This window comes from Arvicola amphibius, chromosome 12 (genome assembly GCF_903992535.2).
Source record: "Arvicola amphibius chromosome 12, mArvAmp1.2, whole genome shotgun sequence".
NCBI lineage: Eukaryota > Metazoa > Chordata > Mammalia > Rodentia > Cricetidae > Arvicola > Arvicola amphibius.
Genome location: NC_052058.2, coordinates 91,700,948 through 91,722,793, shown reverse-complemented (window position 1 = coordinate 91,722,793; position 21,846 = coordinate 91,700,948). Strand labels below are relative to the sequence as shown.

General features: G+C 38.6%; 1 protein-coding gene across 1 annotated transcript in view; it reads right to left on the bottom strand.

Moving 5' to 3' along the window:
- Dars1 (aspartyl-tRNA synthetase 1) overlaps nt 1-21,846 on the bottom strand; it is a 61,842-nt gene that overhangs the window by 13,070 nt on the left and 26,926 nt on the right. The window contains exons 5-8 of the mRNA XM_038349023.2: nt 16,342-16,444; nt 14,055-14,135; nt 11,394-11,453; nt 2,992-3,103 (exon numbers count right to left, since the gene is read on the bottom strand). Coding sequence (XP_038204951.1) covers nt 2,992-3,103; nt 11,394-11,453; nt 14,055-14,135; nt 16,342-16,444 — 356 coding nt within the window. The remainder of the gene's footprint in view (nt 1-2,991; nt 3,104-11,393; nt 11,454-14,054; nt 14,136-16,341; nt 16,445-21,846) is intronic.

The following is a 21,846-nucleotide window of genomic DNA, read 5'->3' as shown; positions in this document are numbered from 1 at the left end:
TGCCTCTGCCTCCAAAATGCTAGGATTTGTTTGCCAGCAGGAACAGCTAAAATGCTATTTGTAATTCATCTTTTAAGTGTTATGTAAGCAATTCTAAAAGGGTAAAATGACCAAGACAAGATTCTCATGCAAGAATGACATCAACAGGTATTTGGTGATTTTTACAACGAAGTTTCTATAAAACCAAACTGTTGTGCCAATTCTCATGGAAATTAACATAATAAAAATACACGTGGCCTAACTTTCAGTGTAGGAATCGTGCTTTGTTACTGCTTCATTTCCTTATCATTACCACAAAGTGACTGTTGAAGGAAGAAAATGGAACACTGTAGACGGTATTAATGTCCTTGAAATAAATAGGTCCATGGCACTAAATCTTAAGGGACCCTTGGAATTATTTGTTATTATTATGTTATTTAAAAATTAACATAAGCAACTGTGGATACCATCAAAATTAATAAAGGTTCGGTTTGAAGAGGAGAAGCCCCTTGGAAAAGAAAAATAACAATTCATATACAAGGATGATGATCATACTGATGGTAAGAAAAACATAATAGGTTGGGGGCAGGGTTCTTTTCTTATCTCCACAGGAAAACACTCATCTTCAAAGAATTTAAGGGAAGCTGGATATTTAAATACTGATGGATGGACACTAGTTACAACTATATATGGTATATATATGGTATATATATAATATATATATATATATTACATTATTGTGCTTTTATTTATACATATGTAAAGCTGGTTTTGGAGTTGGACTCTGGCTCAGTCCCTCTTCAATTCCAAGCCTGTTGATAAGAGATATCTCAGAGTTTCTGTCTCAGGTCAGGAGCCATGATGTGGGACAGAATAATAATAATAACAGTAATGATACTTAATGAACTTTCTTTGCCTTTCCTCATATCTGTGTCTGTCTTTATTACACCTTTCATTGAATATATATGTCTGTTTATGTCTTTGTAGATAATGTTTACCTTTTCCGTAACAAACAACAAATTTTTCTTCAGTAATCTTTGAAGTTTCCAGGATGAAGATGGGGCCCCACAACATCAATTCCACCTGGTTACTATGACATCATGATTTTGATAGCGCTAATATTAGACCTTTTTTTTTTTTTGTACCAACTGCACAGGACAGTTTTGAATAGTGCACATTTTTGACATTCTGGCCGGACCTCCTCAAAACACTCAGAGGCTAGTTACAATTTTCTCAGACCAAATGTTAATCTGGGAATTTTACCATCATTTGCTTTCACAGGACCCCCTAAGAAGAACGTTGCCCCCATGTCAGCTGGAAGCAATCTTAGAGGACGATGCCCCCTCTCCCAACAGAGTTTGCCCTCAGGTTTAGGGACACCAATTGGTGGTTGGTATAGAGTTGAGGGGATGGGGGAGGTATTATATGGGCTCAGGGGTGTTTACTGAAAAAAAGGGGGAGATTAACTGGTTTGATGGGATGATTGCTATTTGTCAATTATTGTTTTTCGAAAATTGTATTGGTGCTGATTCTTGTATATTTATATATTGAATATTGTATGTGAGTATGCTTCTACCTCTATTTTTGTATGAGTATGCTTATATCTGTTTAATATATATATATACATATATAATGTATTGATATATTTACCATATTGCAATGTACATTTCTACCTCTGATATTATTTATGTAATGACATTGTTTACATTTGGAGATCATTGTCCTCATATATTGCACAGTTGTTTATTCTCTTAGTCTCCAAGTTAGATAGGTATCGAGAATTATAAATCAATAGTCATATATGTTTGTCATATTTATATTTAGGATATTCAGGTTTTTTAGATACATAGAGATTTACTTATTTATTTATTATGTATACAATATTCTGTCAGTGTGTGTGCCTGCAGGCCAGAAGAGGGCACCAGACCTCATTACAGATGGTTGTGAGCCACCATGTGGTTGCTGGGAATTGAACTCAGGACCTTTGGAAGAGCAGGCAGTGCTCTTAACCGCTGAGCCATTTCTCCAGCTCTAGATACATAGAGATTATATTTAGTATAGATAGTATAATCTTCGACTTCTTCAAAGAGCTGTAGAAAGTGGCCTTTAATTTAACCTAGAATTCCATGCTAACGAGACACAATCACTCCTGGCAACACTGCTTTATTCCCAGGAGAACGTTGAGCACCAAAGGCACTCCACTGGGAGCTTGTCTTCTTCTTGGCAGAACTGGCCTTTGGGCAAAGAAAAGCCCATACCTCGACTACTGACAAAAATACAGAATATCCGTAAGTGGATAAAACAGGATTGTCTTATCTTGCCAAGACAGGGTAGGATTGTTCTAAAAAAGTTCCTTGCCTTTGATAATGGTATGTCAGTTATGTTAGGCCTTAGCCAAGGTTGGTTGACTCAACAATGCAAACAAGACTCTGGGTGATTGCCTAGGTAGTCAGTTGTCTCTGTCATTTGTTGCACATTTTGGAAGTTTCTCGTTTGTACTTCCTGGTTGCTTAAGTAATATTAATTCCCTTCTCAGATCTTTGATGGGGTTGAAGATTAGATAATTGTAGTTACCCTCTACATTATTTAGACTCCTTGAAATAGAATGCTTAGTAAAACTTTTATGTTTCTTGCTTAATATTGTATGTTGTTTGTAATCTTATATTTATTATTTGTTCCTATTGTATATAGTTGTATTTGGTTTGGTTCTGTCTTATTTAGACAAAAGGGGGAGATGAAGGGGGACCTTAGCCAGTCACCTTGTTTGTGGGGTGTGTTCCCCTGAGGTTAAGATTTACTTATAAAACTTGCGGGTGTGCGGCCCGCCTTCTCTTTGTTTCCTGCTCTTCGCTGGAACTCTGGCTTTGTAAGTTTTCCCCCTTTCCTCCTTTTACTAAAGCAGAATATCTTATTTTAAGTTAGCCTGGTTATTTCTGTTTGTTGTTCGTTTATGCCGCTTCAAGCAACACTGAGGGAGGGATTTTAAATTACAGGATACATCTTGAAACATACCTGAAATAATTTTAGGAGTTTGGATTTCCACAAAACCTTTGTTAATTAATGTTTCTCGGAAGAGATGGCAGATGCCGGACTGGAGACGGAAGACAGCCTGACTAGTTGATGTCTGTAAGACAGCATAAAAATCTAATTAAACCAACCTGGCACAGCAAGCAAGTTAAACTATTCCTGCTCTCAGCAATGTTTAAGTCCAATAGTACTGGAGAAGATGAAACACACAACAGCCCAAGCCAGAAGATGATGAGACAAGCTGCAATCTAATGAATATATATGATCATACTGAGCCATTCTTACTAGAAATGCGTCCTGATGTTCTGATTTATAAAAATTCCATTTGAGAAAAATATTTCTTAACAATTAGTGAAACACCTTGCTTGTAGATTCTCTTGGGGACTGTTTTTAAGGGCAATCCACTGAGTGAGACATCAATGTTCATGTAGCATACAAATATTCTAAATAAGAGTTTAGCATGGAGTAATAAATCACCAAAGACAACACGTACGTTCATGTTAATCATCACCAATTATATGCTAACTGTAGACAGCCAAGCATTTGTTCCATTAAAGAAAGAAACTGAATACATATAAGGGACAGGCACCTCACAACTCTGACTCACAATGGTACATAAAGCAGCGAGGAGCAGCTCTCTGAGAGCTGCTGCCACCTTTTTTATTTTCTTTCATTTTTCCGCTTTACCTCCTCAGTTACTCTTGCTTCCTTTGTTTACCTTCAGCCTCAATCAGTGGCCAGAGATCTCTAGTAATTATCTGTGTTCCAGTTAAAAGAAGTCGCTTCTTATCAGTAAGTCTTGCATAATACATTAAAGGAAAAAAATTGTTATAACCAGGTAGGCATTTGGTAAAATACCTGACCTCAACCCTCACCAGGATAACCAGAGGCTGAGTTCGTATTCACGCATTTCAACGAACTGCTTGCTCTATGGCCACAGCTCATCCTGCCTATGCACACACAGCACTCTGATGCACTAAGGACCAGGTGGCTACTCTACATCTTTTATAGGAAAGAATGTAACCTTGAGTTTCTGGAGATCAGGACTCTTTTTAATAAACAAAACAAAATACTTTACTCGTTTTACTTACTTTAAAAAAAAAGATTTATTTATTATGTATACAGTATTCTACTTGCATGTATGCAGGCCAAGAGAGAGCACCATGGGGTTGTTGGGAATTGAACTCAGGACCTTTGGAAGAGCAGGTAGTGCTCCTATCTGCTGAGTTATCTCTGCAGTCCCTATTCATTTTATTTTGTGTGCATGTGTCATACCTCATGCGTGGTGGTCAAAGGATAATAATGAAGTTGGCTCTTTTTCTACCACATTGAACCAAGGATGGACCTCAGGTTAGCAGCCTTGGCTGAAAGTGCCTTTATGCCTTGAGCCATCTTGCCATCCCAAATCAGGGTATACTTAAGTAGTGTTATTTTATAATTCAAATTCAAAGACACAAATCAATAATTCCTCACAAAAGCCGGGCGGTGGTGGCGCACGCCTTTAATCCCAGCACTCGGGAGGCAGAGGCAGGCGGATCTCTGTGAGTTCGAGACCAGCCTGGTCTACAAGAGCTAGTTCCAGGACAGGCTCCAAAGCCACAGAGAAACCCTGTCTCGAAAAAACCAAAAAAAAAAAAAAAAACCTCACAAAACAATGGAGACAATTTTTAAAAGCCTCTATAATCTGTTATAACTGTTTAATTATTTACTTTTAAGACATTTACATTTAAACTGGAGAAAAGAATTTGTGGCTCTACTTATTTACTTGTTCATTTATTCATTTGTTTGTTTATATGTTATGTGACTTAAGGAAACATTGCTTCACTCAATTACCACAAACTGTATTTTTCTGTTTTGTAAAACCTAGCAACCTATAAATTGAAGAGGTATGTCACTATACTTCTACACATATGGAGACACAATTCACTTTAGTGAAATATATTCTCTGTAAGGGCCACTACCATACTGCATCTCTTTCTTTCTTTCTTTCTTTCTTTCTTTTCTTTCTTCCTTCCTTCCTTCCTTCCTTCCTTCCTTTCTTTCTTTCATCCATTTAGCTAGCCTAACTTACCTTATTTTATCCTCTTATAAAATTGAAATTAAACTTCTGTACTGCTATAACTCATATAGTATACACAGAAATTACACTTAATTATGCTTTTAAAAAACAAATTTTAGGGCTGGAGAGATGGCTCAGGCGTTGGTCTTCCAGAGGTCTTGAGTTCAATTCCCAGCAACCACATAGTGGCTCACAAGCATCTCTGGAGGGATCTGACACCCTCTTCTGGCATAAAGGCGTACCTGCAGATACAGAACTCATACACATAAAATAAATAAACAAACAAATCTTTAAAAAACAAATATTGCTGAGTGGTGGTGGCACATGTCTTTAATCTCAGCACTCAGGAGGCAGAGGCAGGTGGATCTCTGTGAGTTCAAGGCCAGCCTGGTCTGTAAGAGCTAGTTCCAGGACAGGCTCCAAAGCTACACAGAGAAACCCTGTCTCAAAAACCCAAACCCAAACCAAACCAAAAAAAAAAAAAAAAAAAAAAAAGCCAACAACAACAAAACCCCAAATTTTAAAACAAGACGCCCCCCCCCAAATAAATATACCCCCACCACATACTATGACCCCATTATTCTTGGCTTACTGATTGTATCAACAAATCTGTCAAAGTGGGAAGAAAATGGATCCATGGTGTATATGAGAAAAAACGGCTCCCTACCCTATTAGGTTCTTTAAGGTACTTGCTTGCCACTGGAAAGATAGGTGCCTATTTTATTAGAAAGAAGGAACTGGGGACATAGCTTAGGGCTGTGTCATTTGCCTTGCATACTAACATACTAAAAGTCCTATGCTCCATTTGAATTACAGAAGAAGAAAACAGGAGAGTGTAGCTCGACAGTGAAGTTCTTACCTAGCAAGCACAAGCCTCTGGGTTTATTCTCTAGCACCACAAACACAAAAACAAGAAACTGAACACAATTATTCAGACAATAATTCTACCATGTCCCAATTTCTATCTGGTTCCCTAGAGAATATTCTCTGGCAGATTCTACCTTTTAAATGGTTTGAGATGACTAGACCAGTGCATACCTGCAAAACCAGCTCTTAGGAGGCTGAGGCAGGAGGAATTTGAGGGGCCACGGATGAGGACTGCTGAAATCAAGAATGAGGTTGGTGAGAAAAGTTAATCAGAATTTATAAACATAAGGTGTTCTTAAAAAGCAGTAGGAGAAAGCTTCAAAGGAAAGCTTTGATTATTTTGGCTATTTGTAATGCTGACAACATTCTTAGAAGCACACTTGTACTGAGTGTATGCCAGTTATCTTTGTACTCAGGACACAAAGCTACTACAAAAAGCTTGAATATCTGTGCATGGAAACTTACCTCAAGAAAAACTCTGTTCTCAGGGGAACTGTGCTCAACAGACTAACACAGAGCCTGACAAACTTCTAGTCTACTGCAGAATCATGTTTCAGCAACAGCTCTTCCTTCAAAGAATTCGTATGGCATTAGAGGACAAGGTGGAGAAACTAAAGTCTAAGCAACAGAAAAGGGAGTTTTTGTCTTTTGGTCAAACCGAGTCATTTTAGCTTATTTTCTGTCAACTCTTTTAAAATATATACCAATTATAGGAGCTGGAGATAACTTAGCAGTGATCTGACAAGGTAAAAATAAAAGAAAAAAAAAAAGCAAGACTCTACTTACATAATTAGTTTTCCTGAGGTTACATTACTAGAAAATGACATTGTATCTTTTAGAAGAGGGACAGGTTCATGGGAAGAATCTCAGCGTTGGGAGGGAGATTTCAAAAAATCAAATAAGCCCAAGTTTACAGTGAAATTATTAATGGTACTGAGCCATTATTATTATTATTATTACTACTACTACTACTACTACTATTATTTATTTATTTATTTATTTATTTATTTATTTATTTATTTATTTATTTTTGAGACAGTATTTCTCTGTAGCTTTGGAGCCTATCCTGGAACTAGCTCTTGTAGACCAGGCTGGCCTCGAACTCACAAAGATCCGCCTGTCATATAAACTGGATAGAGGGCTGGAGAGATGGCTCAGTGGTTAAGAGCACTGTCTGCCCTTCTGAAGGTCCTGAGTTCAGTTCCCAACAACAACATGGTGGCTCACAGCCATCTGTAATGAGATCTGGTGCCCTCTTCTGGCCTGCAGGCATACATGCAGGCAGAATACCGAGACTACTGTATACATAATAAATATATTAAAAAAAAAAAGCCAAGCAGGGTGTGTATGTGTAAAACTCTGCTAAATCTCAAAAAAAAAAAAAAAACAAAAAAAAACTGGATAGAAAGTTATGTTTAAAATTACCTTCTCTTCATTCCAAATGAGCTACTCTTCTTCTTTTTTTTAAATCAGATTGATGTAGAATTTATAATTAAGTACAAGTAACCTCTGTAATAAAAAACTGGAATCACTACAAAACTGCAATTATATTACTACATAAGGGAAGTTTGGCAGCACTCAGGTTAAATCTCAGCCAAGACTCTCCAGCACATAGGCACTGTAGTGTAAGATAAAGGTGCTGCAGATTGAGACTGGGCGGTTTGCAACACAACAGTGTTCGGCATCCCTAGAGCACTGATTCAGGCCAACAGTTACCACACCCAGGACTCCCTGGACTACCTCAGGCCACCCAAATCTTTTTTTTTTTTTAAATGCCATCAGCTATGACAATCACCCATCTATGATTCTCACAGCATTCCCTGTTGTCTGCTGCTCACAAAAATCAGCATTATTTCAATTTGTTTCTGCCTCTACTCACTTCTGTCATGGAGCATTTCACTTGTATTACTATTATTTCCCTTTAAATCACACCTTAAATGGCACATCCTTAGCAGCAGCAGCATCCAAAGACACATGAATTTAATTTGCAAGTTATATCACAGAACTATTAAAATATAAGACATGCATCTGTTTAACAACCAGAAACCACTGTATATCTCCAGTTTTAGAAAAACATTGTAAAACTGAAATGCCATAGCCGGGCGGTGGTGGCGCACACCTTTAATCCCAGCACTCGGGAGGCAGAGGCAGGCGGATCTCTGTGAGTTCGAGGCCAACCTGGTCTACAAGAGCTAGTTCCAGGACAGGCTCTAAAAAAGCTGCAGAGAAACCCTGTCCCCCCCCCCCCCCAAAAAAAAAAACCAAAAAAAAAAAAAAAAAAACTGAAATGCCATAAATTCCAGTATGTTGGCATGTAAACTATACTGCCAAGAAAATCTTTTGTATTACAACAGAGTAAAAATGTATTAGAAATATGTATTTTCATTTTCTACTTAAAAAAGTATTGAAGTAGACAAGGAGCAGACAGACACCTGATTATAAACTACCTAATTACTGTATAAGTGTTTCAGGATTCCATGGTTTTGTTAATGACTTAAAATTTTTTTCTAGATTGTTCTATGTATATAAGTGTTTTGTCTACCTATATTTTTGTGCACCATGTGCATGCTGGCTACCCTGAAGACAGAGACACCATTATTGGATACTCTGAAACTGGAGTTGCAGACAAGAAAGCTTCCAAGAGAGTGCTTGGAAACAAAACTAGATCCTTGATAAGAAAGACAAGAACTCTCCCCTGCCTCCCCCCAATAAATGTATTTAATTTTTTAGTGAAAAAATTATGTGTATGGGCATTTTGTCTGCATGTATGTCTGTATATTATATGGCTGAAGTGCCCAGAGAGGAAAACGGGAATGTTGGATCCCTCAAAATTGGACTTACTGACAGTTGTAAGCCATCATAGGATGCTGGGAAACCTGCATTTACAAGCCTGTTCTTGACCACTGAGCCACCTGTCCATTTATTTATTTTATATGTGTATGGGAAGGCAAGTACAGACTTTCAAGAGTTGATTGTCTCCTTCGATCATGTGGGTTTCTGAGACTAATATTAGGTCAGTATTCTTGGTGGCAGTTACCCACACCACTGAGCCATCTTGATGCCCCAAGAATGTTAAAATATTGTCATTTGTATTCTCAGAAAAGTCTAAGTTAAATGACTTTATCTTACTCACCTAGCTCCTTCAATGGGTCACTGTGACAGTCAATCCACCCTCTAAGGATGGCAGGGTATTTGGGAGACTTTTGGAAGGGTTGCACTTAAGTCAGAATCACTCTTTGATACTATCCTCTTAGGAGCAGATAAAAGTCATCAAGATAGTAAACACTTATTTTTAATCTCTTGGGGCATAGTAGATTTCCCTAATAAAAAATATATGACTGGAGCTGGGTGGTGGTAGTGTACACCTTTTAATCCCAGCACTCGGGAGGCAAAGACAGGCAGATCTCCGTGAATTAAGGCCAGCCTGGTCTACAAAGTGTGTTCCAGGGTAGTCAGAACTGTCACAAAGAGAAACCCTGTCTCAACAAACAAACAAACAAGCAAAAAGAATATTTTACTTTAGTTGGCTTAACATTACAATTCATTTAATTTTAAAAAACTATTATTTTATGTGAATGGGCGCTTTGCCTACATCTTTTTGTTTGTTTTTTGTTTTTTGAGACAGGGTTTCTCTGTGTAGCTTTGGAGTCCTGCAACTCACTCTGTAGACCAGGCTGGCCTGGAAATCACCTGCTTCTGTCTCCCAGGTTTGCCACCACTGCCAGGTATTTGCCTGCATGTTTATCTAACACCCCATTCACATAAGGCTCTTGGAGGTTCCAAAAGGATAACAGATCCCTCGAAACTGGGAGTTATAGACAGTTGTGACGAACCGTATGGGTGCTTGGACCAACTCCCACAAGTTGTCCTCTGACTTCAATGCATGCACCACGGCACATGCCTACCCTCCCCTGACCCTTCACAAAATACTTAAGATGGCCCATGCAAATGTGAGGACAAGAGTTTAGATTTCTAGTACCCACATAAAAAGGCAAGCGGGTGTGGTGACCTGCTTATAATCACAGCACTATGGAGGTTTCAACAGAGGACCCTGGAACAAGTTAGTTAGGCAGACTAGCCCCAAACACTGAACTCTGGGTTCAGTAAGAGACCCTACCTCAATATAGAGTGGAAAAAGACCTCGGCAACCACCTTGGACCCCAAAACAAAGATGCACGTGCACACAGACACTTTTATACATGTACCTCCATACATGGGACTATGCACATATGCATATGCAGACCACTTTCACATGACAAAAAGGTGTTTATAAGAATCAGACAAATAACACGAATGAAGTAAGTATAGGATAACACAAGGGACGTATAGTCCACCTAGTACTTTATTTGGCCAGAATGAGCCCAATACTGCTAAGATCTCCAACTTTTCAAGAAAAATCATCTGGATGTTAATATGAAAATCTTCCCACCCTTCTTTTCCATCCAAGATGGCCTCCAAATGCTTTCTCTTTTGTTTGTTTTTGAGCCAAAGTCTCATTACTGTAGCTACAGTTGACCTCTGATTGCCTATGTAATCCAAGCTGACTTTGAACTTTCCTGCCACAGCCTCTTGAACGGTGGGGATTACTGGTGTATACAACCAAGTGTGGCCAAATCCTGCATTTCAATGATCCTGTCTTGGCCTTTCAAATAGCTGTGGTCATAGGCCTGTGCCATGGCACTTAGCAAAACTCCCTGGGTACGATGCACTTAAATTAGACCACCACCACAGACAAAATTGTTCTGGGCCAAACTGTAATATAAACCAGTAACAACACAGAATAAACAGTATGGGTAAACACAATATATCCAACTCTTATGGCCAAAATACATGGAAAACCAACATAAATTAAAATGAAGGTTTTAAAAAAAAAAAGAAGACAAAAAGCAGATAGAAGAAGCGTGAAGTCAACATTACAAGGAGACAATTGCAGAAGAATCAAAGTCAGAAAGAACGTAGGGCAGCACAGAACCTGAGCATGAGACAGAACACTTGAGGAGGAAGATGTGGTCAAGCCAGTGATGAAACCACTGAGCTCTTTCACTTGCAACCAAACCAAAAGGGAAACAGAAGTCCCTTGAGACACAGTGTAAACCATGACAGTGACTTCAAAATAACAACTCCTGTCTCTACCTGGTTGTGCTAAATTGTATACAATTTCTTTTACTTCTTGTAGTGATTTAATGATTGCATTTCCACTTGCTTACTAAATCGGAACAAAACAGACATCACCTGGGAGCCACCCCGACATTGTCATTATAATCATCTGTTATTTTCAAACAAAGCAAAATCAGAATCCGGGGAACTAGTGCTTACCTGCTCCTGGCAACTTTCTGGTGAAATGGTCAGTTAGAGAGGTACACTATGTCTTGTATCATGATACTCATACATATGCAATTAGCTTTAAGGCATCCCCACCCAACTCAGTGTTGGCATAACCATATCAACAAATGAGGCATACCCTAAGATCAATGACTCTGTTGTCCAATCTTGTATCCTGGTTAACAGTAGCTCTTCCTTCCTAAAAAAGGAAAAAAGGGGGGGGAGAGAGAAAAACATATTTTAACCAGTATTTTGAAGTACACACATGGATACCATATACACTACTCTTAGAAGCTATGTATCCTTTCAGTGAGCAGTGTGTGTTAATATTGTACATGGAAATCACTATGTCAACAGAATAAACAGAGTAAGAGGAATGTCAGGAAAAAGTTACTGTTAGAGGCAGAGATGATGCTGGAGATGGTAAGGCACGCCTTTAATGTCAGCACTTGGGAAGCAGAGGCAGGTGAATTTCTGTGGTTTTGAAGCTAGCCAAAACCATATAGTAAGGCTCTGTCTTAAACATCCACACACAGCAATAAAGGAGAGAAGGGAATGAAGGGGATGGAGACTTAGACTAGAGATGGCTCAGTGGGTAAAGCATATATTATAAAGGTGAATACTGAACTTTGAATCCTCACTGTCCAAGGCTGTTACACATGAGCTAGCTAGACAAGCTCCATCATGAGCTCTGGGTTCAAAGTGAGACACCCTATCTCAATACATAATGTGAAGAGTGATTATGGAAAACACCCACTATCAACTTCTGCATCCATATATACACATGTACCCACCCTCCTACTCAAAAACAACAACAAAGACAAAAAGAGATGGTAAAATGAGAAAGAACAAAAATATTATTGCTTTCTTTCCCTTCTCCAAACTTGCTCACTACTAGGGTACCAGAATTCCCCACCTGAACTCTTACTACTTCCTGGATTTAACCCGCAAGCCCTGGCTAACACCCAACAGGAAGAATAACACAGAGCAAGTTTTTAAATGTGTGCTCTAGGGACCACTAGTCCCCCAAGACTTTCAGGGAGTCCCTGAAGTCAAATCAGTCTCTCTCTCTCTTCCTTTTTACAATTTTTTTTTTTCAGCAGTGTGTTGGAGGTGCACACCTTTAATCCCAGCACTCAAGAGGCAGAGGCAGGCGGATCCCTGTGATTTCGAGGCCAGCCTGGTCTACAAGAGCTAGTTCTAGGGCAAGCTCCAAACTACAGAGAAACCCTTTCTCAAAAATCAAAACAAAAATTTTTTTTTCTTTTTCTAAAAACTTATTATGTATACAGTGTTTTCTCTGCATGTATGCCTGCAGGTCAGAAGAGAGCATATCTCATTACAGACGGCTGTGGCCACCTTGTAGTTGCTGGAAGTTGAACTCAGGACCTCTGTAAGAGCAGGCAGCGCTCTTAACCACTGAATCATCTCTCCAGATCCTTGTTTTTGTTTTTTCAAGACAGACTTTCCCTGTGTAGATCTGGCTGTTCTAGAACACGTTCCGTATAACAGGTTGGCCTCATACTCAGAGATACACCTGCCTCTCTCTGCCTGGGATTAAAGGTGTGCTCCACTATACAGGGCTAAATCTCTTTTTTAATTACTTTTCATTCTCACTCACTCACAAGTTTACTAAGAAATTTGCAAAGGCTGCAGGATTGGTAACTTCCCAACACCGTGAACCCAAGGACCATATGGGAATCTAGATATACAAGAGGTCAGACATTTACAAACTTTGTCCATATTTAACATGATGTCACTTGTAACAGGAAAGTTTTGTTTTGGAAAATACAAAGCATGTTTTGGTCACTTTTACAATTTATTAAAATATATTCAAGCATGCAATACTTTCATATTAACATTTTAATAAATAAATTTTGCCTTAAACCACAATTCTATAAATACTGATTAACATATGAACAAAACAAGAGCTTATGGGGGGCATCTTCTATATTTTTAAAAGAATTAAAAAGAACTTTCTTTTCTTTCTGATTCTGTGACAGATGTCTGTTAGATAAGCTTCTACCACTGAGCTACATCCCTAGTTGTAAAACAGATCAGGACACCAAAGAAAAGCCTGAGATATGCTGGTGGTAATAGTAAGTTATTTATTTGCGATGCAAAGGCGGGAGAGATGGAAGAGTAATTACCACCCCCCCCCCCTTTGCTTGCTTTTTTTGTGTTTTGTTTTTTGTCTTTTCAATTAATATTCTTTTGCTATTTTTTCCTTCTTTCCTTCCTTCCTTCCTTCTTTCTCTTTCTTTCTTTCTTTCTTTCTTTCATTTTTGGTTTTTCGAGACACGGTTTCTCTGTGTAGCTTTGGCTGTTCTGGAACTCACTTTGTAAAAGACCAGGCTGGTCTTGATCTCACAGATTCACTTGCCTCTGCCTCCTGGTGCTGGGATTAAAGGCGTGCACCACCATTCCCAGCCTTAATTAATATTCTTATTTACTTTTATTTTTTAAATTTTATTATAATTATTTTTTTAAGTTTTCCTTTGGGGAGGATGATACAAGGGTGAAGGGCAGATATGGAGAGACTGGAGAATGAATGGGATTGGGGTACATGATGTGAAATTTCTGAAGAAATAAATAAAAATAAAATAAAAAAGAGTAATTTAAACCCAGGCCTCCTGAATTGTGGATAAACCCTCTACCAATGAGCTATATCCTCAGCTCTGTAAATTGAAATAAAAATGGAATTCAAGTCAATTTACAGGTATTCTTAGTACAAGGGGGGGGCACTGGATTTCCAGTGTTACAATTTATCTAGAGCAAGCACATGTGACATAAACTTTACCTCTTCACCTTCCACTTCAGGCCGAACAGCATCATCCAGCTGCAAGGGCAGGCGAGGTTCGGCCAAACTGATCACATAAATCTGAAAATGAGAAGTTGCCAAAAATATTAAGTAACAAAACCTGTTATCTTCTGTTTGAAAGATAATCTACATGGAACGATGCTTGCATACATCTTTAACTGAAACCATTAGGTGAAATAAATAAGATGATCCATTTTTAATCTACCCAGCAGTGATAATATTGTTGGCTCTATGGATTGTTTGAAGTCAACTAAGATAACACAAATATTTATAAACCCTAGGTACACACCAATGTAATAAACAAGGCCTAGTTATATCAACAAAAGTTGTGATTAGGGAAATCAATCTCAAAGCTTCAATTAAAATGGGGTCTGCCATAAGAACCAAAGCTACCACTACCAAAGTAACATAGGTGTTGCTATTACTAACACTATTCAGCCACTGCTATCACTATGATCAACTCAGCCCAGCGAGGCCACACCTATCTTCCTTTTTTTTTTTTAAGATTTATTTGTTTATTATGCATACAACATTCTGCCTCGATGTATGCCCGCACGCCAGAGGAGGGCGCCAGATCTCAGTACAGATGGTTGTGAGCCACCATGTGGTTGCTGGGAATTGAACTCAGGACCTCCGGAAGAGCAGCCAGTGCTCTTAACCTCTGAGCCATCTCTCCAGCCCCCCATCTTCCTTTCTTTATTCTTTGCTGTCTCCCTCAATTGTCTCCTTTCATCAAACATCACACATCTCATTTCCTGCTGTTCTGGTCAGAACCTGCCACAGAGGATGCTCTTTTACGTTATCCAGTACCTCAATACTCACACATGCTAATTGTAGTTTATAGTGATTTCTGAACACCCTCAAAAAACGTATTACCTTTACCACTTGCAACCTGAATTTACTAAATCTGGTGAATCACAAAGGGGAATCACCTCTACTTCATTAATTCAGAAAAGGAAGCTGTATTCTCCCAATTTGTGGACAACACCTGGCATTCAGAGAGGCTTTACTATAGCAACACTCAAAGGAAGAATTATCCATCATAGTTCCCTATACACAAGTTTTAGGTTTCCTTTGGTTAATACAATCTTGACCTTCAAACCCCAAACTGGAGAATCAAAGAGCTATGACTTTCATAACCAGTGGAAATTCACCCTCACCTTCATTGGGTTCAGGTTCACATAGTACTTAGCACAAAGCAGTACAAGCAGTATATACAAGCAGTAACTATTAGTTGAGTACCGTCAATTGCTTATGGTATAATTTAATACTTTGTAAAATACTTTATTTTTATTATTATTATGGCAAAACTTATCGGTAAATTCCTAAGGCTTTATTATTTATAACTGACACTTTTAATACTAGATATAAGTTCTGCTATTGAGCTAGGATCCTCCCATGTATTAAAAATTCAAGTTTGCTTTAGTCATTAAGTTTCCTTTATTAGAGTACTGGAAAACATGTCAGCTAAAAAAGACAAACCCTTGTTTTGTCAATATAAATGAACTTCTATAATAGACTCAACAAAGAACAAAGTAATGTGTCAGGCCAGCTTAGCAAAAATAAGACTTTCCGTATCTCAGAGTTTCACAATAATTAACTCCTATTAAATTTAACTCTTTATTTCCAAATCAGTGGGTACAGATGTGCAGATCTCTCTGAATCTACCAACCTGTCTTTCTTACTCATGTTCCTAAGTACTCCACCCCTTCATTCTGTGGGAAGGGGTCTCTGTACATGTGCTCTTTCTGGCTTCAGATCCCTTAAGGTTAAGGGAGGTTAGAAACTATCCCTTGTCTTGAAAATTACTTAAACATCATTCATTCATTTATTTATATGAATGTGTGTACACATATGAGCATATATGTTCATTTCACGAGTGGAAACCAGGAGCTGGTTCTCTCCTATTAAGCAAGTGCCCCAGCATAAACTGATTCAGTAATAACCATAATCTCAGAATTCTACCATTTGTTGTTGTTTTATCTTATTATATAGGAGAGGCTGATCTCAAACTCAGAGTTCTGCCCTACCCTACTTCTGACTCCCAAGTGTTGGGATTAAATGTATATAACTATGCTCACCTACACCAATTATTAAGAACACACACATCTGATATAAAACAGTCTAAGAATTACTCAAATCTATACATAATCTTATCTGTTCCTCTCTTACTCTTTTTATGTGGTGCTGGGGGTCAAATCCAGAGTACCATGCATACTAAGCTGAATCTCCAGTCCTCACAACACTGTATTATAAAATGAGTTACCTTCTGGACATGTAACTCAACGTCTTGCTGTGTACAGCTTCCAATTTTCTGATTTACTTTTCTCACAATGCCTTCCACATCAATAATACTTTCTTTGTTGATGCTGTCAAGAGAAAAAAAATCCTTAACTTTAATAATAATCCCATTAGAGGTGTCAGAATTCATTTGGTATTTAAGCAGCAGAATATGTCAAACCATTCTTCAATACAGGAGACACTTGTGTTAAAGCCAGCCTCTTCAACCTATTTAAAACACACTATTACACAGAATACCTTGTGAGATTCTGTTAAAGAGATTTTTTTTTTAAAGATGCCACAGTTTAGTCACAATTTATGAGATACTTGGGACATGAAAGGCAATAGGACCAGGTGAATTGTAATAGTAAAGGCTCTGAGTTACTAACGAGCCCTTTCCTCTTACTCTTGAGGTCACTAAGATCAGCACTTCCTTTAGGAAGAGACACTGCCTTCAATAAGTGTAATTACTGTTATCTAATGGGATTAAATAAGAAGGTCAACTGAAAAGTACTTTTCAAGTACTAAGAGGTATTGCAATTACACCTGCATTGCCTACAAGCTTCTACACTCACCTTGTCCCTGGATTATGACTGATAACCTAGTCATGCATTCACACTGAAGGAATGCTTGTGTGACACTTAATATTAAAACAAATATAAAATAACTGCATATCCTGGGCTGTCCTTTAACAAACCAAAGATGCAAACATTAGACACTTAAATTCTGAAACAGAATTTTACTCCATTGTCTATTAAACACTCAATTGTTTTCTGGTTATTTTATACATAACCAAGAAAAGACGTAATTTTAAATGATGATTCCCAAACAAACTAAACTAGGTTTGTTTTTTGCTTTGCATACTCTTCAATGATGGAAGGTGACAATGCATTTGGTGAAAATGATTAAGATTCATGGAAAAGCTGCCTTCATTCTGATGCAGAATTGTATCTTCAGTAGTTGTGATGTTATCAGATACCCTAGAAACCACAAAGTGCTAAGTGTAGTCTTAGGACGCCACAGTGAGCTCCAAGGCCATCTGCTCAGGGATGGAAAGGCCTAGGCTGTACGGTCTAGGATTCTGTCACTGACTACCTTTTTAAAAACAATTAATAGTAAATATAGCTCTTCTCTCTTGAGTATCCTGTAACACAGCTACCACCAAATATCTAACTAAAGAAAAATCCTAATTTGTAACTAGAAAGACCAGGCTTCTATTCAAAGCATTTCCTGACATTGGCAGTGTGGAGTCACTCATCTGTCTTCTAACTGCTGCCTCATCTGTAAGCGTGGGTCAACCTGATGCTTGAATAGGTGATTCAGGGCTGGTTGTTTCACATGTCTCCAGGAGGAACATTTTCTCCTCACGGATCAGTACAGTACGCCATTAACCAAGCCTACCTCAGCCACAGCTTCAACTTTCCTATTGTCCCTAAGCTCATGGTGCTTGGTTTCACTCACTCTGACTCTTGACCTTCTGTTAGCAGACAGTTTCCTTTACAGCCACTTAAGTTAAATATTGCTTTTTCAACACAATATTTTTTATTGACTATTTGGGAATTTCACAACATGCACTCTAATCACACTCACAAAACAAATCACACTAGTCTTGCCAGGCCCACCCTCACAAAACAAAACAGCCTTTATTTCTTTATTTGTTTATTTATTTATTTTCGAGGCAGGGTTTCATTACATAGACCTAGCTGGCTAGAGCTTATTATGTAGCTTTAATTGGCCTTGAACTCTGAGATCTCCTGACTTCTGCCTCCTGAGTTCTGGGATTAAAAGTGTCACACTATGCTCAGTAACATTGCTTAAAAAAAAAAAAACAAACAACAAAAATAAATAAATAAAACCCACCGACTTACTTTGTGTGCATGGTCATGTGGTGCATGCAAACCCATAGGAAGCCCTGAGTAAGTTAGGTCCTGCTTGAATGTGTGTTTGTTGACATGGATATAGCTATGTCAAGGAGCCCAAAACCTCAAACTCAGGAGAAAATAAAAATAGCAAAGCCTTCCTCTGGTCCATCTGCAGAGAAGGTTCATCACAGTATACTCCCCCTAGATAGTTACTGCTTGAAGACTTCTCCCCTTCAGGAACTACTCCTACTAAGATTAGCTATGCCCATCTCCTCGATTCAGCTCATAAGCCCTGCTCCCTTGATTAAACTGTGTAGTAACGCCTCTGTCTGCCACCATATACAAACATGCTGAACTACAGGGCGCTGACGCTTCTCCACAAGAGTCATCCTGTGTCCATGTTTCCCTCAGTCCCCTACCTGGAGCCACACTACAGAAAATACTATAGCATGAGTAATGAGTGTGGAAGTCAGACGACAATTTGGGGGACTGGTTCTTTCATCTGACCACATGGGTCCATGAGATAAAACTCTGGTTTTTAGGCTTGGAAAGTCCCTGCCAGACTACCCAGCTGGCCTAATTTCTCCCCTCTTTGTATTTGCTTCTGTGTGGGGCTGGACAGACGGCTCAGTGGTTAAGAGCACTGAATGCTCTTCCAAAGGTCCTGAGTTCAACTCCTAGCAATACGGTGATTCACAACCATCTGTAATGAGATCTGGTGTCTTCTTCTGGCCTGCAGGCATACATGCAGGAAGAACACTGTATACATAATACATAAGTAAACAAGTCTTTAAAAAATTTATCTGTGTATGAGTGTTTCACTTTTGTGTATATATATGTGTACCATGTGCATGTCTAGTGCCCAAGGTGATAAAAAATGCATCAGAACCCCTGAAACTGGAGTTACAGATACCTGTAAATATCATGAATGTTGTGGGAATTGAACCCTGGTCCTCTTAACCACTGAGAAATCTTTCTATTCCCTCAAGATCTCTACTCGACAAGTGTATTTCACACTAGTTTCCTCGCAGAAAAACAAAGAAATGTGGGCAGAGATTCTCTGCTTGGCACTAGCTGGAGATTTAATGAGAGAACACAAACATTTTTGTCTTCTTTCTTCCTTATTAATACCAGATGTTTTTTAAATTTTGGGCGATTCATTTCTAATACATCTATACATCTAAATTTATGCCTTTATCTACTCCTATTTGCAGAAATGAATGCATTCACAGGAAAAAAGCTCAAACAACACAAAATTCATTTATAACAAAGGACTAGCTCTAAAACTTGCTACTAGAGCTTGTAAAACAAAACAAAAAAAGCTTAGATCTTTCTGTGTATTTCTATGTGTATAAGTACACTAAGAGCTAACACAGTGACATAATTACTGCCAAACAATGGGTGAGACAGTTTCTCACAAAGCCCAGGATGATATTTAATTCATTATGTAGCTTGGGCTTGCCTTAAACACCTTATTCTTCTGTATCTGAGATTACGGATGTATACCACTATACTCAACCCCAGTCTATCAATATAAATGTGCATGACATAGTCCGCCACCATAAAGACATTGGACTAGAAAGCTTCAACTCTACCTCTGAAACATGTCTCTATGTCTATATTTTGAAAAAGGGTTTTATCTATCAGATAACTAGAAAGCATTAGGTTTACAAAGGATGTGCTGTAAAAAAAAAAAAATCTGATAGAAAGCAGAGGAACTCCCAGGAGCTGTTTTAGTACAGGAGAAATGGAGGAAGTAAATTAAACATATTTTTTTCAAGAGCTAAGTCAGCTGTTTTTATTATTAGTGCCTGAAACACACTGCAACTGCATTGTTTTCTGTGCCTCTTTGATTTTTCAACCACTCTTTTGACTCTCCATATAATTAGTCACTCAGCAAATAAAATAAATTAGTACAATCTTGATATCAAGACATTCTTAATAGGCAAAACAGATTTCATGCCATTTTACTAGGAACTACTAACCACCAACTTCAAACTTTAGCTATAACAACAACACAGTTTCCATAGAATAAAATTGCAAAAAGGATCATTACACACACACACACACACACACACACACACACACAACTTTATTTCATGCGCATTGGTATAACAATGTCAGAGTCTCTGGAACTGGAGTTAAAGACAACTGCAAGCTGCCATATGGATGGTGGGAACTGAACCCGGGTTCTCTGGAAGAGCAGTCAGTGCTCTTAACCACTGAGCCATCTTGCCAGCCCCATTCGTTATATTTTATAAAAACTTTCCACAATGATTTTGGTTTGTTTTGGAAGTGTATATAAACCATGTTAGTCTTGAGCTCATAGTCCTCAGTTTCCTGAGTACCTCTGTATTCCAGCAGATTCCAAGTTTTGTTGACAAAAATAACTGGTACAAGTGACCTCTTGTCAACTTGACACATAAACATATCACTATTAAATCATAATCTTTTTTGTTCCCAAATCTCACATTATATTAGTATCACAACATAAAATATAAATAACTTTAAATGTCCCACAGTCTTAATTCCAATTAAGGGGGCTGAAGAGATGGCTTAGTGGTTAAGAGTACCTGGCTGTTCCTCCAGAGGATGCCAGTTAGATTCCAAGCACCACATACTAACAATTGCCTATAAGTTCAGTCCAATGGGATGAGACACCCTCCTCTAGCTTCTACAAGCACCAGGCACACAAGAGGTGCACAACTGTGCATGCACTCATACACATAAATTAAATGAACCAGAACACGAGGGTGTCAGCATCAGATCCTTCTCATGACTGGGATCTTCAGAGACATTAAATACCATAGGTGACATGATGCCCAGAGACACAACACTGTGTCAGGCAGGCCTGGTGTTTACCCACAAACTAGACATTAGAAATACCTAAATACTTTCTCACAATCTCAGATTAAAAAAATAAAAATAGGAAAATATGGATGGATTACAGGAAGGGAACTCAGGAAGGAAGAGAGAGAAGAAAGAAAAGGAAGATAAGAATGAAGGAGGATAGACAGAAAGGTGGATTAGTGAATTTTCTCTTCCTCAATGAGTCATTGTACCCTGGAGATAAGTACAGAACAAAACTCATAAATGCTTTGAAAAGGTCCTTACTGGAGTAGACAATTTGAAGGTCACTGCTCAAATTTTTGTTTCTGTTTAGTAGTTAGATGAAAAAGTATTAAACAGCACACAGTTCTGGTCAAGTAGATGATACTGCATGCATATGGTGAAGAAATAAACCCGGGGGAGGAAAAAAAAACAGTTCTCTCCCTCTCCCTCTCCCTCCCTCCCTCCCTCCCTTCTTTCAAGACAGAGTTTCCCTGTAGCTTTAGAGCCTATCCTAGAACTCACTCTGTAGATCAGACTGGCCTGGATCTGCCTATCTCTGCCTCCTGAGTGCTGGCATGTGCCACCACCGCCAGCTTCACCCATATTTCCGTACTGTCCTTCTGGAGTATAAAGAACTATCTAAGGCCGGGCAGTGGTGGCACACTCCTTTAATCCCAGCACTCAGGAGGCAGAGGCAGGTGGATCTCTGTGATTTCGAGACCAGCCTGGTCTACAAGAGCTAGTTCCAGGACAGGCTCCAAAGCTACAGAGAAACCCTGTCTCAGGAAAAAAAAAAA